A 24,209-nucleotide genomic window follows, 5' to 3' on the forward strand; every position below is an offset into this window, starting at 1 on the left:
CTCCAAGGGGTTCCTTTCCGGTACAATAGAAAACTCTCTCCAAGGGGTTCCTTTCCAGTGCAATCGAAAGCTTTCTCCAAGGGGTTCCTTTCCAGTACAATAGAAAGCTCTCTCCAAGGGGTTCCTTTACAGTACAATAGAAAGCTTTCTCCAAGGGGTTCCTTTCCAGTACAATAGAAAGCTTTCTCCAAGGGGTTCCTTTACAGTACAATAGAAAGCTTTCTCCAAGGGGTTCCTTTACAGTACAATAGAAAGCTCTCTCCAAGGGGTTCCTTTCCGGTACAATAGAAAGCTCTCTCCAAGGGGTTCCTTTCCAGTGCAATAGAAAGCTTTCTCCAAGGGGTTCCTTTCCAGTACAAAAGAAAGCTTTCTCCAAGGGGTTCTTTTCCAGTACAATAGAAAGCTCTCTCCAAGGGGTTCCTTTCCGGTACAATAGAAAGCTTTCTCCAAGGGGTTCCTTTACAGTACAATAGAAAGCTCTCTCCAAGGGGTTATTTTCCAGTACAATAGAAAGCTCTCTCCAAGGGGTTCCTTTACAGTACAATAGAAAGCTTTCTCCAAGGGGTTCCTTTCCGGTACAATAGAAAGCTCTCTCCAATGGGTTCCTTTCCGGTACAATTGAAAGCTCTCTCCAAGGGGTTCCTTTCCGGTACAATAGAAAGCTCTCTCCAAGGGGTTCCTTTCCGTTACAATAGAAAGCTCTCTCCAAGGGGTTCCTTTCCGTTACAATAGAAAGCTCTCTCCAAGGGGTTCCTTTCCGGTACAATAGAAAGCTCTCTCCAAGGGGTTCCTTTCCGGTACAATAGAAAGCTCTCTCCAAGGGGTTCCTTTCCGGTACAATAGAAAGCTCTCTCCAAGGGGTTCCTTTCCAGTGCAATCGAAAGCTTTCTCCAAGGGGTTCCTTTCCAGTACAATAGAAAACTCTCTCCAAGGGGTTCCTTTCTGGTACAATAGAAAGCTTTCTCCAAGGGGTTCCTTTCCAGTACAAAAGAAAGCTTTCTTCAAGGGGTTCTTTTCCAGTACAATAGAAAGCTCTCTCCAAGGGGTTCCTTTCCGGTACAATAGAAAGCTTTCTCCAAGGGGTTCTTTTCCAGTACAATAGAAAGCTCTCTCCAAGGGGTTCCTTTACAGTACAATAGAAAGCTCTCTCCAAGGGGTTCTTTTCCAGTACAATGGAAAGCTCTCTCCAAGGGGTTCCTTTACAGTACAATAGAAAGCTTTCTCCAAGGGGTTCCTTTCCGGTACAATAGAAAGCTCTCTCCAAGGGGTTCCTTTCCGGTACAATTGAAAGCTCTCTCCAAGGGGTTCCTTTCCGTTACAATAGAAAGCTTTCTCCAAGGGGTTCCTTTACAGTACAATAGAAAGCTCTCTCCAAGGGGTTATTTTCCAGTACAATAGAAAGCTCTCTCCAAGGGGTTCCTTTACAGTACAATAGAAAGCTTTCTCCAAGGGGTTCCTTTCCGGTACAATAGAAAGCTCTCTCCAAGGGGTTCCTTTCCGTTACAATAGAAAGCTCTCTCCAAGGGGTTCCTTTCCGTTACAATAGAAAGCTCTCTCCAAGGGGTTCCTTTCCGGTACAATAGAAAGCTCTCTCCAAGGGGTTCCTTTCCGGTACAATAGAAAGCTCTCTCCAAGGGGTTCCTTTCCAGTGCAATAGAAAGCTTTCTCCAACGGGTTCCTTTCTGGTACAATCAAAAGCTTTCTCTCCCCAGGATTCTTTTCCAGCACGAGAGGCTTGCTTCACCACAAACCCCTCCAGCTTGTTACCTCTCATCATAATCCCTTAAACAACACCTGTTTGATTCACCCAAATTTATTCCTTTTTGATTTAAAAAGTACATTTCATCATGTTTTTATGCAAACAATTGTTTTATTCAAGTTCGAGAACCACTTATTACATATTAATCACTTATTAATCACTTATTAACCACCAATTAATCACTTATTACATGTATTTAAAGGGGATTCATTGTTCTGGTTTATGAACATAAAGCTTACAAACACGTTTTCAAGAATACATTGTGTTCGTAAACCGGGAACTGCCTATATACTGCATATAAAAGTGAAAAACACTGGAGGACTGTGAACCCTCATCGAGGTGAAGTCTTGGTCGACCCCTGTGAGTGTGTCTATTAATTACGTTCTGTTTGAATGCGAGTTGGACCCTGAGTACATGTATTAATAACTTATTATTGGACCTTCACTATGTCTGTTAATTAGCTCTTAATTACAGACTATTAGAACATACCTTTTCGACATGTAGACCTTTAGAGCCCTTACACCTTTTCGACCCCTTTAAGACACTTCATACCCTTTAAACCTGTCCACCCTTCAGACCCTTAAGACCCTTTAGAAGCCTAAGACCTTTTAAGATCCCTAAGATCCTTAAGACTGCTAAGACGCTTAAAACCCTTTATAACCCTAAGATCCCCCTGCGTAGCAGAAGATGGGGCTTTGCAAAAAGTGTGTGTGTGTGTGTGTGTGTGTGTGTGTGTGTGTGTGTGTGTGTGTGTGTGTGTGTGTGTGTGTGTGTGTGTGTGTGTGTGTGTGTGTGTGTGTGTGTGTGTGTGTGTGTGTGTGTGTGTGTGTGTGTGTGTGTGTGTGTGTGTGTGTCCAGGCCATAACTTTTTTTTTCTTTTTAATAATTTCAGCTTTTGTCATCAAATTTTCAACAAACCTTTATTATGAGAATATGGAGAAAATAATTAAAAATTGGGTCAAAATGCAGTCATGGTGACTATAAGTAGCCCATTATTATCCCCGCCACAACGCAGCATCAAGCATGAGACACCCTGTTTGAGACACCAAGGCAGTGAAATAGGTTTTTGTGCTTGCACTCAGTCATGGATATTACACACCACCCAGAATCCTTCACATGGTTCGGTGTCCTTATTAAATTTCGAAGTTGGCCATAACTTCCACAGCAGCTGCATGGGGTTCCACTCATGATGAATCTACAAAAGGAGATCAGATCAGAGAATTCTCATTTTAATGCTTCTGTGTTGACAGATTCTTGGTGAGACTTATAAACAGATCTCAGCTGGGTTCCTGTTAAAATTCCTTCTCATCAGCAATGCCAGGAGAATGAAGTCGTTGCTATAACTAGTGTGCTTGCTTGTATTTCAGATGCAATTCTCAGTTCAACTCATCTTCACTGAAGCATACTTGTTGGTTTTCATCTTTATGGGTGGTTTTTAGATGTCTTCATTATTGATGTTTTATTTTGAATGAACATGGAGTCTATCTTTCTGGTCTCCAATACTTTGAACATTAAGTGATCTTAGTGCATCTTTTGCGCCATAATCGGCATTTGATTGATATCTTGTCCATACAGACCTTGACTATTGATTAAATTGCATGTTGTTGTTTGTCTTTCGGCTGCTCCCGTTAGGGGTCGCCACAGCGGATCATCCGTTATGATCTGCATACTGATTTGGCATAGGTTTTACGCCGGATGCCATTCCTAATGCAACCCTGATCGCCTCTTAGGACACAGGGATAAGGATTGGGTTTCGCCATGATTCCGGGCTGCCCTACACCCTCTCATAGCGCGGTCCCAGCGCAGAGCTCCCGTCCTCAAGCGATCCTCCAACCCAAGCCTCCGAGTAGCCGGATTACAGGCGCACGCCACTATGCCCGGTTATTGATTAAATTGCATATGTGAGTTAATTAGTATAAACAATGTGGATTTTAAGTGTATTTATGGTTACGTGATGTGGACACCATATGCACAGGACAGCAACGTGTTCTATTCCAACTTGTTCCTCCCACATCAAATCTTCTTTTCTTTTTGATCTCCATAATCTGCCTCTTTATAGAATACAAGCATGATGTGTCAACAACCTCTTCTTATACATGAACGATGAATGAATTTAGTGCTTCAACAGATCTTTGCATCAGGTGAAAGGGACTATGAAACAAAGTTGTCTCTAACAAGAGCTAAAGATAGCCAGAGGAGCCTGCTGTTTGCTCTCATGTGTCATCAAATTGCTTTCGATTTCAGCCGTTCCTGCCTGCAACTGTTCTGTTTGATTTACAGCAACTGGGCTACTTTTTAAGGCTTGAAATAGTGCATTTTATTTTGAAAACATCAAAACTTTTGTTTTTAATTATGTTTACCTGATTATTTATATATTTTTCTTCTGATGGGCAAAAAGTGACGTGCAGGAGAGCTAGAACATTCGGGGTGTCGGGTTCCGAGTAAGTGCAGGCAGCTCTTTGGAAAGACCTTTGTAAAGGTGAACACACTGAAATAAATGTTTCGGCTTTCCCTAACTCATTCCCGAGATTTTTTTTCTGTTCATGAAAAATGCTTTCCAATGCTATAGAAGTAGGTTTCTTATTCAGTCTTCCAGCTACATTATCCATGTAAATGTTCACAATAAAATTAATTGGGCAAAGCAAATGATCCATCAATTGATCAATAGCACAAGTAGAAATAAGATAAAATATATATATATTTTTTAAAGATGTAGGGATTGCTCACAATTGCAAATTAAAGAAACAAGGACAAAAATTAAAGATCATTGCATCACAACGAAATTCAACACCATTTCTCGATAACAACACCAACAAAAGTAGAAGCTTCATCTGTGCTGTCCCTACATGTTGTTTTTTTTTTGTCCCCCATCCCTCTGACAAGGTCGGATATGGGGGACATTCGAATGAGCTCCGTCTGACTGACTGAACAATCATCTGTCATGAAAGTGTACTTCTGTATACATATTTCAAAAACCGTTGAACGCTTAGGTTTCATGTTGCAGATATCGATTCCTCATGACATCATGTCAACCTGATTAGATCATGGTGGTGATTGGCTGACTTTTGTTGCCATGGCAACCATCTCAATAACTTAGCTTGTGTCCATGATATTTCAAAAACCCATTCAAGATTTCACATTATACAGATCTATTCCTCATACCCCCCAAAAGGTGGGCGACAGAGAGTATCAGCTCCTTGTTTCATTTCGAACAAATGTTAGTTGTTGTTTCATATTAAAACTAGAGGGGGAGCACTCGGTCGAGTGCAAAACCTTCGCCGCCAGTACTGCTGGGTCACTTAAGTGAACCTGATATCCTATTCATTGTAGGTCAAAATGGATCAGACTTTACTGAACCACGATTGAATAAACTAAACTAGATCAACGCGCATGTAGAAATGCCAAAATATAAAATCGAATTTTTTTTGAAAAAAATTTGCAAAATTTTGTTTTTTTTCTCTCTAACAAATTTCTTTTTTGGGGTTGGAAATCACTTAAAACATGTAGAAATGCAAAAACAAAAATTCAAATATTTTTTCAAAATAGCGGCCATATTGGACTTTGGACCAAGTCCAAAGTCTAGTGACATGATCCTTGGACCATACCTAATCCCCTCACCAAGTTTCGTCGAAATCCGTCCAGGAGTTTTTCCGTAATACTGTTCACAAACAAACAAACAAACAGGGGTGAAAACAGTAACCTCCGTCCATCTTCGATGGCAGAGGTTAATAATAATTAGAGGACCATATTCTTTGCAGAGCTTCCAGGGTGTATCCCTGGGACAAATTGAGACAATTCTCTTGGAATTATACTCAGAGGATGTGATGGCCTCACATGTGATGTTCATGTTAAGGTTATCAGGTGCACAATCACAATGTTATCCTGAGAAATCATCAATTGGTGTTCACATGAGCCACATTAAAGTATGATTATACCCATTTGCAATCCATATAAGATCATCGCTGGATGTCACCTGGTCTTACATACCTGGGATGGGACCTCCCAAACTGTGACAACTGAACATTGCCATTGCCGTCCCCCCAACCAATAGCAGTCTAAATTATGCATTTGAGTTCTCCCTCAAAAAAAAACAAAAAACCTTTTATCGATACAAAACTCGAAAGTAGGACTATTTAAACCACACAAATATATTCCATTGGTCCACTGTCTATTCTCCATGACCATACATTCACTGAAGTGATTGAATTTAGTTCGTCTCTGAAATTAGATTTTGAGAAGGGAAGTCTGACTACCAAGTCCAACAGGATGCAACAGCTATTTCAATCATCTTTTGGACATGCTTGCAATCCTCTCAACTACTGAATAATATGTCTGTGTGCTTATCTGATGCTTATCTAGTAATGTGAAACACCTAATTTGGTTGGTATTAAGCAATCGTTTCAGTCATTTTTCAGCCAATAGATTGTACAACTGATCTGTAGGAGGATTCCATATTATAAACCAGGCCCAAACAAAGATCCACAACTCACCGATACGGTTGAGACGATCGACAGCGACCTGTTCAAAGGCATGACGCATCATGGGGTATTCCTCCAGGACTTCATTGAAGTTCTCCACGGAGAGCGAGTACAGTCGGCAGTAAGTGTCAGCGCGAACACTCGCAGTGCGCCGACCTCGTGTCAACAGGCAGATTTCTACAGACAAGGGAGATGTTGCATGGTCGTTACTAAATAAATCACCAATAGGGTGAGTGTCAAAACTTTGAAGGAAAAGCATGCTGGAATCACAAGATGAGTGTTCGCTTCTGATCTGCGCACCCCTGTACTGCTGCATCAGAGAAGTCATCTGCATGGAATGCAGTCATGAAAGCTAAAATAGTTTTTCCTAAAAATACTTTTGTGAATCAAGATAATTGTGGAATTAATTTCAAGGTAATCAGGATCATTCTAAATCCGTGTAAGAAACTTGGACTTTGACTATGGTACAGGGTCAAAGATCAAAGACAGGAAGTCGAGTGCAGAGTTATGAGGCATTCCTCCTTCACAGTCTTGCATACTTGAGCATAGTTTTGTGTATTGTATGTAATCTCCAGTCAATAAAGATTCATGAAAAAACTTCAACGAAAAAAACTGTGCCGACTCTGTTCCGGGATGTTAAGACGCAGGTGCAGTATATCTGGGAGGAGGGGGGGGGAGGAGGTAGGTGTTAGCTTGATACTCCCCTCCCCCCCAAAAAATAAATAAATGAAAAATAGAAAAATGGGGAAAAAGAAGAAAAGTAATCAAGCCTGACTTATTGCTCACGATTGTGAATGTTGCAAGACCTGAAGGTTCTTTACTCAATCGATCTACACCGGCAGGCAAGTGAACTCCAAAGTTGAGGTTTTTTTTTTTCCTGTATACATAGTCGAGACTCGTGGAAGAGCTAGTACTAGTACACTGAGAAGGGATCAGGACAAAAGGAACAGGAGAGAGAGAGAGGGAGGAAACACCAACAGCAGAGCCAAAGGCCAAGACCGAGGGACGCTTGGACAAACAATGCGTGTGGGGAGGAATGTGGGCAGGAGAGGATGGATGGGGTGGACAACATGGATACAAAAGGAAACTCTCATGAGGGAAAACTGGAAATTTGGAAGGAAGAAGGCTTTGGGTGGGGGCTTAATAAGAGTAGAAAAGATCATGGCTTTGGAGATGATCTGAGCTGAGATGGTGGTGAACAGCTGTCTATAAGACCTGGAGGGAAGAATGGAATTGAAGAGAACGTGGAAGTGGATTCCACAGGTGGGAAAAGGAGGGGCAGATGATCGGAGGTGAGCAGTGATCCTGGATTTTACTAGAGTAGGGTTGAGGGTGGAGCGAGTGAGCCCCGCATAAACCTGGGGGGGGAGGGGGTAGGGGGGAACAAAGCATGGAAAGAGTAGAGGGTGCAATACCAGAAAGGAGGCGGTAGAAGACAGAGAGACCACTGATCTGTCTGCGATGGCGATGTGATTAGCCCCTTGACTCAACTTCAGCATGGGAGATTCTAATGATCCTGAAGGCCTTGGTTTCCACAGCGTCAAGCTAAGCAAGATGTGAGGCAGGGGAGCCAACCCAAAGGGGAGAGCAGTAGTCCATCAAGCAGCATATAAAGGTCTTGTATGTAGATAGGAGATCAGGAGTGCCAAGGAAGAACTTTGTATGGTGGAAGATGCCCAGTCAGCGGCTGGCTTTGTCAGCCAACTTTGAAATGTGGTTTTCCCAAGAAATATTATGGCTGAGAGCGAGACCCAGGAGTTTGAATGACTGAACATCCTCAAAAAGATTATTAAGAAATCAGTATCTACTCCAAAACTATCAGTTAAACAACAACCAGTCTTATGAGAGTCTATGACATTGCAGGTTTTCAAGGCATGGAGGGAACAATGGGACGATTACTCTCTTATCACACGTCTTGATCCTATGCGAGCTCGTGAGCAATTGGCAATGCTCCGGAAGTCTGACGCTGGGCTTGAGGTCAACACTAAAGAATGCCATTGATATCGATTTCACATCAGACACACTTTCTGTCGAGAATGTACTCACCAGCATCGAAAGGCATCGACGAGTACAGTGCAACATCATCCACGATCTATTTGATTTTCATTCGTGGCACCAGGATGATGAAGAGACCTTTGACTAATTTTATTGTGCATTGAAGGAGATCGCTGCCTATTGTGATCTCTCATTCATGACTGTCAAACAACAGTTTGTGTTTCAGATCATGACTGGCATATCCGATTTAGAGGTGCATCCTACGCTTGTGGCTCTGAGAGATCTCACACTACAACGCACTCTGGACATATGTTGAAGTGAGGAAGCCAGCAGGAAGGCAGACAATATGATATCTGGATGTCAGTCCTGAACTGTCATCACTAAGAACTCTCTCCGAGCATTTTGTCATTGCATTTGGTCTCGATCCAAGACCACCAAATGTGGAAATTGTGGGAGTAACTCAAAGTGCTGCCAAAGTCATGATAAGAAGTTCTAGAAGTGCGGCACCATGGGTCACTTCACTCGTGTATGTCGAAAATCGAAAGTTGACAAGCCTGTGTGGAAGACTAGACAGCACAAAGACAAGCAACCTCCAGCTGTTTGGTGAATTGTCTTGGTCACTGATGTATTCCACACATTGCAGAGGAAGCAACGTTCATTGTGGATTCGCATAGACATTGATGACTTTGAGGGTGATTTTATTGGTATCCTGGAGGTGCTCCCTGTAACCTGGGCTGAGGCAACTATCATCGGTTCTGCACACCTGCAGCAACTTGGGATGCATCCAGATAACTTGGATGATGGCAACGATCTATTATGTGTGTTCAACACTGATGGTGATTCGATGAGATGCATGGGCACTCCACGTTTTCATCCGTCATAGAGAACAATCTATTCGTGAAACTGCATAAGTGCAATGGAGGTTCGACCACCTTGTTTAACATTCTATTTGTTGAACAGCTTGGTGTGTTGCAACTGTGGTAGACCTCTCGATGAATCGGGGGAAACAAAAACACAACCTGTAAAGCATAAACAGTCAGTCGATCCGGTGATGACTCACGCTCCATGTCACCAACGATGTCCAGCACATGGAATCTCAGCGATGAACCCACTCAGCAACAATGATTGCAGGAGCAAATGGCCAGCCTTTAGAAGGAACCACTCATGAGTGATACACCACCACAGTGTGTCTTCGAGGACATATCTGCCGAATTGTTTTCTTATCCAGGAATATCATATCTGGTTTACATGGTCCGACTCCCTGGGTGGCCATTCACCTATCTCGTCTCATGTGGCCCCACATCACGTGACCTCCTCTGAGCTCTACGGCCATTCTTTGTGGATGTGGGTGTCCAAGTTAGTCTTTAAAGTGACGGCGGCCCACAGTTTGCATCGTATGAACTCCAGAAATTCATGGACCATTGAGGAGTTGACTATGACTTCTCAACAACACACTTTCCATGCTGAAATGGCCATGCAGAAGCAGCAATCAAAGCCGTAAAGACACTGGTCCCGAAGACTACACATGATGGCAATCTCAATGACGATGCATTTTGCCCGTGGCTTGCTTGAACGGCGTAAAATGCCACGTACATCTGGACATTCTCAGATTCTCTCCAGGCATCCAACATGAACTGCTCTTCCTGGCCATCAATACACTTTCTCACCACAGTGGCAGAGGGCTGGTGACGAGTGTGATGCTAAAGCCACTGAAGTATGGGCAGAAAACAGCGTGCATTACTATGAATCAAAACCTCTTATTCCATTTTGTGGTGGCACCGAGGTGTTGGTACAAGATCCACAGATGAAGGATTGGGATAAAACCGGTGTGATCATCAGTGTTGGGCATCGTCGGGACTATCACGTCAAACTGCCATTGGGCAGAGTCGATTGGAGGAACCGGTGTTTCTTTCTTCCGTATGTTCCTTGATGTTCCAATATAGACAGTGAGGACCAAAAGTCATCTACCAGTGGAACCTCCCCACAAAAGCGAGTGAGACTCAAATTACCACTGTGTCGCAGCCCATGTGAAAGCTGGGCACATACCCAACTCAATCTGTAATTCCTGGAACTCTTGCTCCATATTTTGTTGTGTTCTCATCAGCAGACATATGGTTATGGACAATTGTTGCAGCATTTGTACTCTTACTGTTTGACTTCGGGACTGTTCCCTCATGCAAACCTCCTCCATATGTCATTGGTTTGAATGGAAGGGGAGATGTTGGATTCTGCAAAGCTCATGCATATTATATGTCTGATGTATTGCGTAAACATTTCTGGCATTACGCATGATGTATTATGCACTATTCCGGGTCTGGGAGGGAAGAGTGATCTCTGTCATGGCTGCCAGGCTCGGGCCTACGTGTTCAGTTCTTGTGATGTTTGAATAAACTTATACGTCGATTTCTGACTTCTTGAATATTTAACAGGATAATTACCTTTCGTTATAATTCATGAAGAACAAGGATATTTGAAAACAATGCGCACGTCACCAGAGTTTGGTGTATTTGAACATGTGGTAACAACACCCAGGAAGCAAGTTCTCAAAGAGGAAAAGACCAACCTAATTTCAGCAAAGTAAGTCTGAAATATTTATGGCTGACTATTTGAACTTCAACATGCAGTGTAAATTCTAGTTTATAACGTTTCATTAGTTTTTGCCTTAAAGCATCCAGGTGGTCTAAAACTGCAGCAAAGGAGAACATGAAAAAGGTAAATATATTGTACAATTAGGATGTTTGTTCCTTCTGTGAAAATGTATCTACCCATGTAAACAAAGTGTTTTTCTGTGATTTATGGGGAAGGGCAATGTGTGAATGGGATCATCCTGACCGAGGCTCCGATAAAACATTCCATTGGAAGACCAAACGTTGTCCAATATGTTTTCTGTCGTCCTTTATCAGATGGGTAAAGTTTAGATAATGTGTTGAAGTTTGTCATTATCAATGAGAAACTCATTATTTTGATAATTTGTCGGATTCATAGTCTTCTTAAAGAAAAGAAAACAAATGATATTGCTCACTAGATGAACTACCCGGTGCTGCCCGGGGAAATTCAATGAAATACTACAAATCACGACAACCTCAACATATGATCTTCACAATACATATTACACGATTGCTCTCGGGGAAAACCCAGGCAGTGTATAAGCAACATACTCACTCGAGGCCTGAACACGGATGGTGTTATACTAACCCTGTGGAAAGCAATATTTTTTTTATAAAAACAAGTGCACGTTTAAACACAGTCATGATTAAATTTGTGTTGTTGACATCAAATCACAACAACCTCAACATATGGTTCGTTGATGTTAAACATCTTTCACAACGAGAATGAGAGATATCCCCGGCACCCTGAACACATTACAACTGTTTTTTTCCCCCCAAATCACTATTTCTTCTTGGCTTCTTGGTGCTGTTCATTGGTATTGTTTACTCTGAAGAAGCATAACAACATTGCAAACTGCATCGAAAACCAAAAAAAGGCCTGGTCTACATCCTTGAAGTTTATGAACATGCAAGTTTACCAACTTACACAAAATGGGGATTAAATTCATCTTGATTGCATCCCGGTTTCAGATATGAAGTTAAATGTAGCTTGTCTCGTTTGTTTTGACATCATATATCTCTCTGAAAGGCTCAACTATTTTCCTGATAAATATTGTATTTCTTTGTTCCATTTTTATCTCCGCCACCGAAGGTGGAACGAGGTTGTGTTTTCACTCCTCTGTTTGTTACTTGCAAAATCGAAGATTTTCCAAGTCTATTGGTGAGTCGATTTTGTTATTCTGTTTGTCTGTTTTTAAACAGAATCTTAATGAAACTTCACCACATGGGAGAGTTTGTCATAAGGAAGAAGCCTATTGTTTTTGAGGTCAAAAGGTCAAAGGGTCAAAGGTCAAAAACTTCGGTGAGATTTCAAAATTCCTCCATTTTCATCCAATTGACTTGAAATTTGAAGAGGATTTATATTTCAGGTCACTGAATTTAACAAAAGCCAATTATTTTTGAGGTCAACATGGACCAAGGTCAATGACTAAGGTGGTATTTCTAAAATTCTCAATTTTCATCCGATTAATTTGAAATTTGAAGAGGATTGATATAATCAGGTCAATTAATTCAACTAGCCAATTATTTTTGAGGTCAACATGGACCAAGGTCAACGACTAAGGTTGTATTTCTAAAATCCTCAATTTTCATCCGATTGACTTGAAATTTGAATAGGATTTATAATCCAGGTCACTGAATTCAACTAGCCAATTATTTTTGAGGTCACTATGGACCAAAAGGCCAACATAGGCCCAAGGTCAACATCTAAGGTGGTGGTTCTAAAATCCACAATTTTCATCCGATTGACTTGAAATTTGAAGAGGACTTGCATATTTGGTCATTGAATTCAAGCACCAATTATTTTTAAGGTCAAATTTGTTTTTATAGATGTTGCAAATATCATGCTTTGCATGACATCTTCTTGTTTGTTTGTTTGTTTGTGTGCAGGATATCTCAAAAAGTTGTTAACGGATTCGGATGAAATTTTGTAGACAGGTTTGTTGTGTGACAAGGACGAACTGATTCGATTTTGGTGAAGATCTGGATCCGGATCCAGTTTCTTGAATTTATTAAGTGATTTTTTCACCATTGAGAAATCGAGCCAAAAACAATACATAGCACGAAATCTCAAAAGGTTGTGGACAGATTCGGAGGAAACCTGGTGGACACTTTGGGTATGTGACGAGGAAAAATTGATTCAATTTTGGTGAAGATCCGAATCCGGATCTGATAATTATTTAAGTGATTCTTCACCAATGAGAGATCGGGTTAAACTGATATATAACACGATATCTCAAAAAGTTGAGGACCGATTTGGATGAAACTTGGTGTCCAGGTTGAGTGTGTGACACAAACGAATTGATTCGATTTTCGTGAAGATCTGAATCCATATCCGGATACGAGATTTTTAAATCTTTAAAGTGATTCTTCGATATACAGATTAAACGATATACAGAATAACATGATATTTCAAAAATGTATTGTGCCCGATATGTTCTTTTTCCATTTATATGTTTTCACAGTGTGAATAACGTGGATGTTTTACAGCAATTGTTTACTTATGGTATTTTGTTTGTACTGACAAACAACTTTAACTAACGACTACCGTACAGCTTTCCGCAGATGGTGCTGTGATTTTAAATGGTGGTATTGGTTCTTATATAGCTTGAATAATAAATTATTGTTTATCAATGTTTATTCAATGAATTCAGTATCGTTTAATGTCTTGCTTTAATTTCATACTTTTTTCGGATTCAAACCTCTGCCAAATGGAACCGCATTTACTGCGTATGTTACAGCAAATACACAGGTCGTACATAAACACAGCGAAGCTTTTCTTACGTGGGCTCCTTCCTTGGCTATAGCAGTGTAACTGATGACATTCACGGAACAACATATGCAGGAAAATGCAATTCTGTGCACCGAGCATGCACCGTATCTCACAATTAATGAGAGATACGGTGCAGGCTTTGGCCTAACAGCCAAACACTGAGCACCAAACCCCAAAAACACAATTAACACACAATCTTGCATCCACATTAGTCCTATTTTCTACCACCACCTCAATTAATTTACAAGCAATTACTTTGTCAAATTGCTTTGATAATTTGAGTATTTCTACTTCATCATGATATAATCATCCCTTCTCTCAACGAACCATATTTTATTCATATATTTCCACCTTTTACCAGCCATTTAACATAATTTATAGCTTAGTGCCATCTGCAAATTTAGATAATCGTACTAATGCCACGGTTTCATCTCGATTGTTTGTATAAAATACAGAAAAATTGAACCAAAACTAGCCTGTGCAGTTTTCCACAAGTTATTCCTTTAATCTTGGTATGGTCATGAGGACAGGATGGTGCAGAGGAAGCACACTTACCTTTAACAGTTTGGGATTGACTCCTGACCCAAATGTAAACTGTCGGATCGATGTTTCGCAGGCTTGAAGTTCAATCATAAAGTTCACTGTGCTTCAGATACATGTTAAGCCGGGTGACCCATCGGCGAGCATTAGTTGGTGAATGTAAAAACCCTATGGTGTCATTTGCGAGAAGATAATGCGAGTTGTCTATGAAACCCTGAACAAATTACAAATTCATGCCCAAATAAGATTCAGTCGAACATAATGTCTGACAAGCTGGTTTGTGAAAGATTTGGCCCAAATTTTCCCCACAGCTAACCTCCCAAGAAAGTGGGATTAAATGGGCACAATCATCGTCATCATTTGTATGCAGCGCGTGCAGGGCCACTGGAGCGGTCGAAGGGCAAGGGAGGCAGAATTTATTTGAGGGCAAAAATAAATAAATTAAATTAAACAAACAAACAAACATATCTTTCCCTTCATTGATTTAGGGTGGAAGATAAATATCTGGAGGTAAACAGCAAGTTGAAGAAGAAATTGAGGCCTCAAATCAAACTAAATTACGTCATGTGAATTAAACATAGGTCATGATGCTCGCGATCAACACAGACGTTCTCCAGTCACTGTTGCACACCAAAAGGTCCCAAAAAATTATCATGCCCATGTGCAGAAAGATGATTTTAATTAATCGCGAAATTGAGAATTATCAATCACTTGCAAGGGTAACCAGCATTGCCTGGAGCTGTTCCAATGCTTCTTCTTCGCTGGGTAGATATCATTTTGTTGGGGCGCAACTGTGCTGCTGATGCTGTGCCCCTATACCAGTACACTGGTACTCATTTTACTGACCTCGGAAGGTTGACAGGCTGGCTCAACCCCACCTGGTGTTAATTCAGTCGCAAACGGGGCTCAAACTGAGGACCATCGCCGAACAGCTAAGCCAGCACCAGGCTAGTTCTCATGCTGTTGGCATTTTGAAGAAATCAATTTTTTTTCCTATTTTTTTGTTGTGGGGGTCTAAAACACTTCTTCACACCCACGAAGGAATGGTTATTAATATTACCTTTCAAAAAAACTACAAAGGCTTCAGCGCTATAGAGCAAATATATATTTTTTTGCAACCAACTGTTTTTTTCAAAAAAAAATTTTGCCTAAAAAGTGCTCCCCAGCACTCACTGATGAACCTCTAAAAGTTTGTCGAAAATCCACTTGGCCATCTCTGAGAAAAATGGCGACACACACACACACACACACACACACACACACACACACACACACACACACACACACACACACACACACACACACACACACACACACACACACACAATTATTATTCTAGATAATGTGATAATTGCTTATTTAACATGTATGCAATGTTGTCTTTGCAAAAGTGCATGTTCCATTTTGTAGCAAATGCTGAAACATACTGGAATGAGGCAAAAGTGAATACTATTCTTGCTTTCGATATCAAAGTAAATGATGGTTAAATATTACCTGTACTTTTGTTCATAAAAGGTAGAGTAAACATTTGTGGATTTATACCTTTTGAAGGAATTTTATTTTTCTTGATGGTGTTAGTAACTGGGATCTATAATCATTTGTTTCCAGCTTTAATGCATGTGCTGAAAATCAAGGTGGCAGCGAGTGAGATGACATTAAATGTGGTGGAATGGAGAATCATTATTACATTCGGGTCAATGAAAACCAGGCCTGTTGAAATTTACAGATGATCGACAACACGGCATGGTTAAAATTGCCTGTCAAAGACATCTGTATTAAAGAGCATCTTAGGGGCAAAAGGTTTTTGATGAACGAGCCCATTATAAGATTGATGTGTGTGTCCTGCACCGGCTATATGCACACCTTAAAGAATTCTTCACGGAATGCAGAGAAAAACTTCCACAACTACATTGGCACTCGGTAGAGCGCATACCTCCGCCAGGCTGAAGAGTTTATGTTTTGTATCTCATTGGTAGATCGGATCTGGATCTGGACCTGAACCAAAATATATTCGGCTTGTTCTTGTCACCTACGGTACCCAACTCATCTTCCATAGCGTGCTATACATCTTTTTTTTTTTGCTCGAACTCTAAATTATGAAGAATCACTTAAAAAATTCTAATATCCAGATCCAGATCAGGAACTTCACCAAATTCTAATCATTTCGACTTGTCACACACCCAACCTGTCCACCAACTTTCATCCAAATTAATCCACAACGTTTTGAGATGTTCGGCTCACAGACAAACAGACTGACAAACAGGGGTGAAAACATAACCTCTGTCCACCACAGGTGGTGGAGGTAATGATGGGATAAGTATGTGCCCAAAACTGGAGATTACTTTGAAAAGCAATGTAAGGATCATATTTGGATCAAACATACAATATTAGTTCAAAGTATAAACAAACAAGAATGATCACACTGCGTTTACAACCTGTGACACGACATATATACAGGGTGGCCTGAAAGTCACTTTACCCTTCCCAGTGAAGCATTGTTCTTGAACTCTTTTAATATACAGGTTTTATTGGACAGTACTTACAAGAAATAATTTGTCATTGTATCTGTATGTGCTCCATCATTCTTCTGAGTCAGTGTTTCCGCATACCATAGCGGGCGAGGGGGCGAGGGCAAAGGGGAAGGGACGGAGGGAAGTGCGAGAAATTTTATCAGGGGTAAAGTAACTTTCGGGCTACTATATATATATATATATATATATATATATATATATATATATATATATATATATATATATATATATGTTACGGTTCTCGGAACCACATGCATACAACAGATCAGTGTCCCAAGACAGTTATTCCATTATTATACGTGTAAATATTCCCCTTCCTTTTGTTTAGCGGGACAACAAGGGAGTGCGTTACGATGATCTAATAGCTCGGGTTGCTTAAATCATTTTCTTCTTCTTTTCGTCTGATTTTTCCTGAGGTAAATCAGCCATGTGCGCCTTCGCTTTCAGGTGGGGACTCGTGGAAGCCAGTGCGTGCGGCACCGCGGTGGGGAAACTGCAGTGCCGAGTCATGTGGTGTGCTTGTTGGTGCGGGATTATCGACTCGAGCTTCCGTAGATCTGGGGAGGATTGCCAGTTGCATTGAAAAGGCATGCGAATAAATACCTCTTAAGAGGCTGCATGAATGGTGTTTTTCATGGCACGGGAAACACAGCCAGCACGACGCCCAAGCTGCAGGAAACGCGTACGGAGGCCGATAAAGACGACTCCACACCATGTTGGACGGGATACGAGTGTGCGGGTAGAAGCGGGCTTGTTCATTTTCAACCTCAATATCCGACACATATTGGTGTTCGCCCCGCGCACACGCTAGCGGAGTCATGTGAACGCAGTGCTGGCCACGTGCGTAATGGTGGAAACACGAGCACTGTATGGAATGTGCTTGAAAGCAGAAACGTATGCCGCTCGTGAAACGTGCATGGATTTATCCATGGCGATGTACCTTCGGCCCTCGCTGGCAGCAGTGGATGCTCCAGGGATGGTGAACGTCTTCCCGTCTCTACGGCCAGCGAAGCTGCGATCGAGTCGAGGAATATACAGTGTAGGCCACGTTGGCGCGTGTGGTGCGAGCACGTTGATCGACGCTGGTCGAACGCCCGAGCGGGCATGCGGGACCCTCAACCGGTCGCCTGGACATGGCACGGGGGTTTTTGCAGGATGATTCGCGTGTCAACTTCGGTGTGGGCGATTCGTGTCATGTCGTGGGGTCGGAGTGAAATATGTTCGCTGTCTGGGATGGCCTTGCCGGAAACGAAGTGAGGCGGTTTCCGGCCCAAGCTGGCGGGCCACGTGAGGGATCGGGGCCAATCAGAGTGCCCGATTCAGGTGATGCTACGATTTGGGGTGGCCCCTCACCCCTGAGCTGCAAATCCTATAAAGGTCGGAGAAGTCCCACCGTGTGTGTCTGTCTGTCTCTCTCTCTATCTCTCTCTCTCTCTCTCTCTCTCTCTCTCTCTCTCTCTCTCTCTCTCTCTCTCTCTCTCTCTCTCTCTCTCTCTCTCTCTCTCTCTCTCTCGCTTTTTGAGTTTCTCCACCTCTCTCTCGCCTCGCCTTGTCGACAGCGCCACGACCCGCCTCCTGCTGCACGTACTCCGACTCCTCGTCTCCACCCACACGACCTCGACCCAACCCACCTAACTGGTCCCGCCTACTACTCCATCCTCGCACTCTGGACTCTGCCCCTTCTCGACTCAAGCTCCTCCTTTACAGTGCCCAATTCCTGGTTCTAAACTCCCTCTTTATCGGGTTTTCTGTGTCTGTGTGTGCGTATGTGTGTGTCCTGGCGCCTGTCTGCCTGAGTAAGACTGCAGAAGATTGTTATTATTATTGTTATTAATTTCATGTTAAGTCTGCTCTGTGTTCCCCTTTTGTAAGTTGCCTGTTTGTTTTCTGCACCACACCTCTCTCTCCTATCTCTGCACAATAAACCCCAATAAATCTTCACTGTGCCACATATCTTTCCTCGCCCACTGTTAATAAATTATCATTAGGAATGTTCCCAGCTCGTCTTTATGGTTTCTTTCCTTGATACAGCATGGTCCGAATCCTAGTTTAGCCGGGACTTTATTCCCAACGATCCGTTCCTTTTAGCCGGTACGTCCTTGGTCGTGTCGCTCGGCTGCATCCGATCTGGAAAAGTGATCCGGTCTGGTAGAGTGATCCGGTTCGAACAAGGTGTACCGAGGGCGTGTTCCCTGGTAATTAAACTAGGTGATTAATTAGGTAACCCGATTAACCCAGAGAGGGGAGGACCCGAGGTCACGCGGTTGAGTTATTGGCCTCCACGGTCAGTTAAGCGACCCGCCGCGTCACGGAATTATCTGTGTGCGATGGCCTACAATTCCGGGGAGTCTGGTGGGAACCGACATAGAACGGACCAAGTGGTCTTCTCACCCAACCCCCCGGCCCGCAACAATATATATATATATATATATATATATATATATATATATATATATATATATATATATATATATATATATATATATATATATACATATATATATACATACATATACATACATTTTTTTTTTCAACTCCTCTGACCACTCAACCCCCTCATCCTTGCTGTTGAATGGCTCAGCTTACATTCTTTAATGTGTTTCATCAACTTTATGCTGTGTCTATCCCATGTTCCCATGTGAATGAATAAGAATAGATATAGCCATGTCTGTCCTGTGCTCCCATGTGAATGAATAAGATGAGATAGAGCCATGTTTGAACAATGTTCCTATGTGAATGAATAAGATTAGACATATAAGATTCATCGTGGTTTCGAACAGGGGATGATTTACTTTATATCTGTTGCCTCAGTATTGTCGTGTTGCACAATACTATATTTAGTGTATACTAAAAATTTAGTACAACACTAAAAATTGCGTAACACTATATTTTTTTAGGGACGCACATATGGGCTTGATTAAACCGTACTCATAATATATATATTCGACATGTGATTGGATTTTTCAGGGTCCCTCATCATGGTTCATACGTGACCTAAACAAAGCCAATGGAAATCAAATGCAACAAACTAGGACAGCGTATAATCAACAGAGGCCTTCAGGCCTTATGTGTTAGGCCCACCAGAAAACCAAGATGGCAGCCATATTATTTTGGCTCGGTGCCATGGTTGGTGGAGTCAAGCGACCAATGGGGTGTAGTCTGGCAGCTGTCCGACCAATGGGTGCACATTTCAAAAATCAACCCCCAACAAGAACCCCAACAACAACAGCAGTGCCGAGCTCTTGTGGATCTGCAACATGTCGCAGGTAAAAAGTCCCGTAATACAGTACTTCAATAATCCTCGTGATATCGACTCAATGAATGAAGGAAATCCCCAATGTTTATGCATTCAACTGCACTCGACTATTACTACAGAAACATTGAGTAACTCATCATGCTGAGCAGTTGGTGACTGGTCATGCTGAAGTTAACAACCGTGCAATGCCTTTCAACAGCGGAGATTTAGGCAATACGTCGTCGTATTGTCAGCATGGATCAAGAAGGTGTAAAATCATCATACTGGCATGTTGCAGTTCTGTTGACGAAATTAAAGCACAGTTGATTTCGGTGAAAAATGTAATTTGAATGGATGAACCATGGACATGCTCGATTCATTTTCAATTCACAAACAATGAATTTAATGCGGGAACGAGTCATGGAGCTCAACACTATTGTGTCACCACAATTTCATTGGAGTCGTGTAATCAATTGAACAGCCTTTCATTACATTGTTTATTCAGATTGAATGAGATGTCGACTCAAGCCACACATTCAAACCACAACCCTCCTCTGCCTTAATCGAATGTATTTCCTTTGCTTTGGTGAGAAATTTCCATTAAGTGCAGTGTTATAGAACCAGTATGATTTTATCAGGTTGATTCTTTCCAGTGGAAACATCGATCATCTCGGTTGATCTAAAGTTAAATGATCGATGTATGTTTCAGGACTGTGGGTTTGGACTGGGTGTTTAACTTATCACTATCTTCTCAAAAAGACCACTTCGTCCGTATTCATTCGTCAGTACTCAACCCACTTGTCATTATTGATATGTGCATGGATAAGTAGCTCAAAACACGCTCACCTCCAAAGTAAGACCCATCAGCCAGTTTGGTCTCCTTGCTGCCACGGGTGAGGATGCTCACTACCCCATGCTGGATGAAGTACATTTTCTTACCCACGGTGCCCTCACGAACGATGTAGTCCGAGGGCTGGTAAACCTCAAACTGCAGCTTCGTGAGCATTGCTGTCACGAAGTTTGGATCAGCATTGGCAAACAGAGGCATGGATGCAACAAGCTTACGGCAGTTGTAATTAACAATTTCCTGGAGAGACAAAACAAAGAGAAAGGAAGAAATAGGAGAGGAAACGACAAAAGAAGGATATGAGGGAGAAAATGTTTAAATGACGAGGGGTAGAGCAATGCTCAAGGACAGAGTCAAAAATAGTTGTGTACATACACACACACACACACACCGTCGAGGCTCATGGAGGAGCTAGGATCAAGGATTGTATAAAATTGTAAAAGAAAACCTTCTGTTCATATATTGTGAAACACATTATATGCTACAGTTGTATGCATGTCACCTTTCCCTTCATTTTTTAATTTATTAAACTGCATGAAAATTCTGTATACCTACTTTAGATGTAGATTAAATTAACTTACTTATCATATATTTAATGATAGTGATATCGTAGTCATATCGGGTGTTTGGCAGTCGTGCTGACCCAAAAGTTCAGATGATGATGATGATGATGATGATGATGATGATGATGATGATGATGCCGCCCAGTCAGTTCTGCTCCAACAGGCCCACGGCACATCTCCTCGGAGCGATCCAGAGATCACTCACATTTATGATGATGTGTTCTTGTCTAAGTGGAGCCAGGACCGCGCAGACATCCACAATGTGTCTTGTTTTGTGTGGGGCAGGCTGGCAGAGGTTGCAGGTGCCGTCAGTGGTGTCGTCGAGTCTGTGCTTATTGTGTAAGAGCTGTGGGTGGTGTCCACAGCAGAGGCGTGCAAGGTGAACACTATCTGACCTGGAGAGTAGTTGGTCTTTGTCATGGATGGGTGGTGGTTTACTGCCCAGGATACTGTTTGGGTCTCGGTTGTTGATTGCGTTTATGGAGATGTGGGTGTGGATGTGTTTTTTTTTGTAGTTTCCGTTGTTTATTGGGGGGGGAAGTTTTGGAGGATGTTGCTGTAGTGTCTTTGTGGTGTCGCTTTAATGTGTCTAGGGGTCTGTGGGTGGTTGTACATGTTGTGGCATGGGTGAATTGGGTCCAGTTGACTTGTTTCGTATGCAACCTGTGGCTGCTTCATTTTCTGGAAGCACGGCTGTGCCACTGATACGGTGCCCCTGTTACCAGGAAATTGGTACTCATTTTGCCAACCTCGGAAGGATGACAGGCTGAGTCGAGCCACCTGGTGTTATTTCAACAGCTACCAAAGGCTCCAACTCAAGACCCTAATATCTTAAGCCACCTCAACCATTAAGCCAACACCAGGCTTGTCCAGTTGACTGAAAATATGCAACAGCTTCTTTTGTATTGCGTTGATTGCAAACAGCAGAAAACCCAGCTTAATGTCCCCACTGATGGATAAAGTGCACTAGGATGTGGCTATTTATGCTGACATTGGATCATAATGAAAGTACTGTATCTTAGTTTTGGTTGCATTGAATCAGATCAAAAATCCATGACAAAATCAGGCCAATTATAAAGAAATGTTTTGGGCCTGAATTTCTGCTGAGTGGAGGTGAAAAGAAAATACTTCGCCTATTCAAAAGGTGTTGCTGCTTGGTGCAATTAGTGGCGGACTTAACTGACAAATGATGGAAGCGATGGGGAATGAAGATTGCGCCTCCAATTTATAAAGAATGGTGGAACTGATTGGTGGCAAACCAACTCACTTAACAACCCAGTTGAGTCGTGAATACAAAAGGCTGCACAGATACATTAATGGATAATGATTGGAGAGGATTATGTGGACACGTGTGCATTGACACGGCCATTGATTATTCAGAAGAATCATTTCAATCGGAACCATGTGCAGAGCAACGATGAGGAATGAAATCTGGTCGACCATTTCAGTGATGTAAAGACCCTCAGCATTGGGTTGTGAATCAAATGAGGAAAACCTTTTGTTCTGATAAAAAGGCCACCATTTTTTGACGACTGGGAGATTAGGTACACTTCTGCTATTGTGTTTTTTGGACTGCGCCAGCTGCTGGGGGTAGAACAATAGCCAGAGGAATTTCCTCACTTCTCTAATCCCCAATCAAGGTATATTAAATATTGTGAATACCTGTTATGCTTCGTTGTTATTCCATGGACAATAAATACGCTCAAACTGAAAATGCCTCCACTTGCACCCATGTGATTCACATTTAGTTTGAGGAACATTACACAGACTCCAAGATTCATCTCGATCCCAGGACTTAACACTTTTGAGAATATATCGAATTCGGTATAACATTCCCTAAAAACTGCGTGATTCTACTTTTCAAAATTAGTGTAGCCATTGAAAACAAAACTATTCCAAAAAATGTTTGCATTCTGCAAAAACTTCCACCAATGCCACTTTCATCACAAAAAGCAATTTTCTTAACGATGTATAATTTGGGCAACAGCCATCAAGAGGCCTCATACAGCTGTCAAGAGGTGCCATACAGCCATCAAGAGGCCTCATACAGCCATCAAGAGGCCTCATACAGCCATCAAGAGGCCCCATACAGCCATCAAGAGGCCCCATACAGCCATCAAGAGGCCCCATACAGCCATCAAGAGGCCCCATACAGCCATCAAGAGGCCTCATACAGCCATCAAGAGGCCCCATACAGCCATCAAGAGGCCCCATACAGCCATCAAGAGGCCCCATACAGCCATCAAGAGGCCTCATACAGCCATCAAGAGGCCCCATACAGCCATCAAGAGGCCCCATACAGCCATCAAGAGGCCCCATACAGCCATCAAGAGGCCCCATACAGCCATCAAGAGGCCCCATACAGCCATCAAGAGGCCTTATACAGCCATCAAGAGGCCTTATACAGCCATCAAGAGGCCCCATACAGCCATCAAGAGGCCCCATACAGCCATCAAGAGGCCCCATACAGCCATCAAGAGGCCTCATACAGCCATCAAGAGGCCCCATGCAGCCATCAAGAGGCCCCATACAGCCATCAAGAGGCCCCATACAGCCATCAAGAGGCCCCATACAGCCATCAAGAGGCCCCATACAGCCATCAAGAGGCCCCATACAGCCATCAAGAGGCCCCATACAGCCATCAAGAGGCCCCATACAGCCATCAAGAGGCCCCATACAGCCATCAAGAGGCCTCATACAGCCATCAAGAGGCCTCATACAGCCATCAAGAGGCCCCATACAGCCATCACGAGGCCCCATACAGCCATCAAGAGGCCCCATACAGCCATCAAGAGGCCCCATACAGCCATCAAGAGGCCCCATACAGCCATCAAGAGGCCCCATACAGCCATCAAGAGGCCCCATGCAGCCATCAAGAGGCC

The 24,209-nt window shown here is 42.4% G+C and overlaps 1 protein-coding gene across 2 annotated transcripts in view; it reads right to left on the reverse strand.

The window, feature by feature from the left end:
- LOC147015392 (potassium/sodium hyperpolarization-activated cyclic nucleotide-gated channel 4-like) overlaps nucleotides 1–24,209 on the reverse strand; it is a 256,138-nt gene that overhangs the window by 82,611 nt on the left and 149,318 nt on the right. For both annotated transcript variants that reach the window (XM_085850095.1, XM_085850094.1), the window contains exons 6-7: nucleotides 20,764–21,004; nucleotides 6,250–6,414 (exon numbers count right to left, since the gene is read on the reverse strand). In XM_085850095.1, the coding sequence (XP_085706221.1) occupies nucleotides 6,250–6,414; nucleotides 20,764–21,004 (406 nt within the window). The remainder of the gene's footprint in view (nucleotides 1–6,249; nucleotides 6,415–20,763; nucleotides 21,005–24,209) is intronic.

This window comes from Eptatretus burgeri, chromosome 12, assembly GCF_056783735.1.
Source record: "Eptatretus burgeri isolate ZD-2024b chromosome 12, Ebu_testis_v1, whole genome shotgun sequence".
In the NCBI taxonomy this organism is placed as follows: Eukaryota; Metazoa; Chordata; class Myxini; order Myxiniformes; family Myxinidae; genus Eptatretus; species Eptatretus burgeri.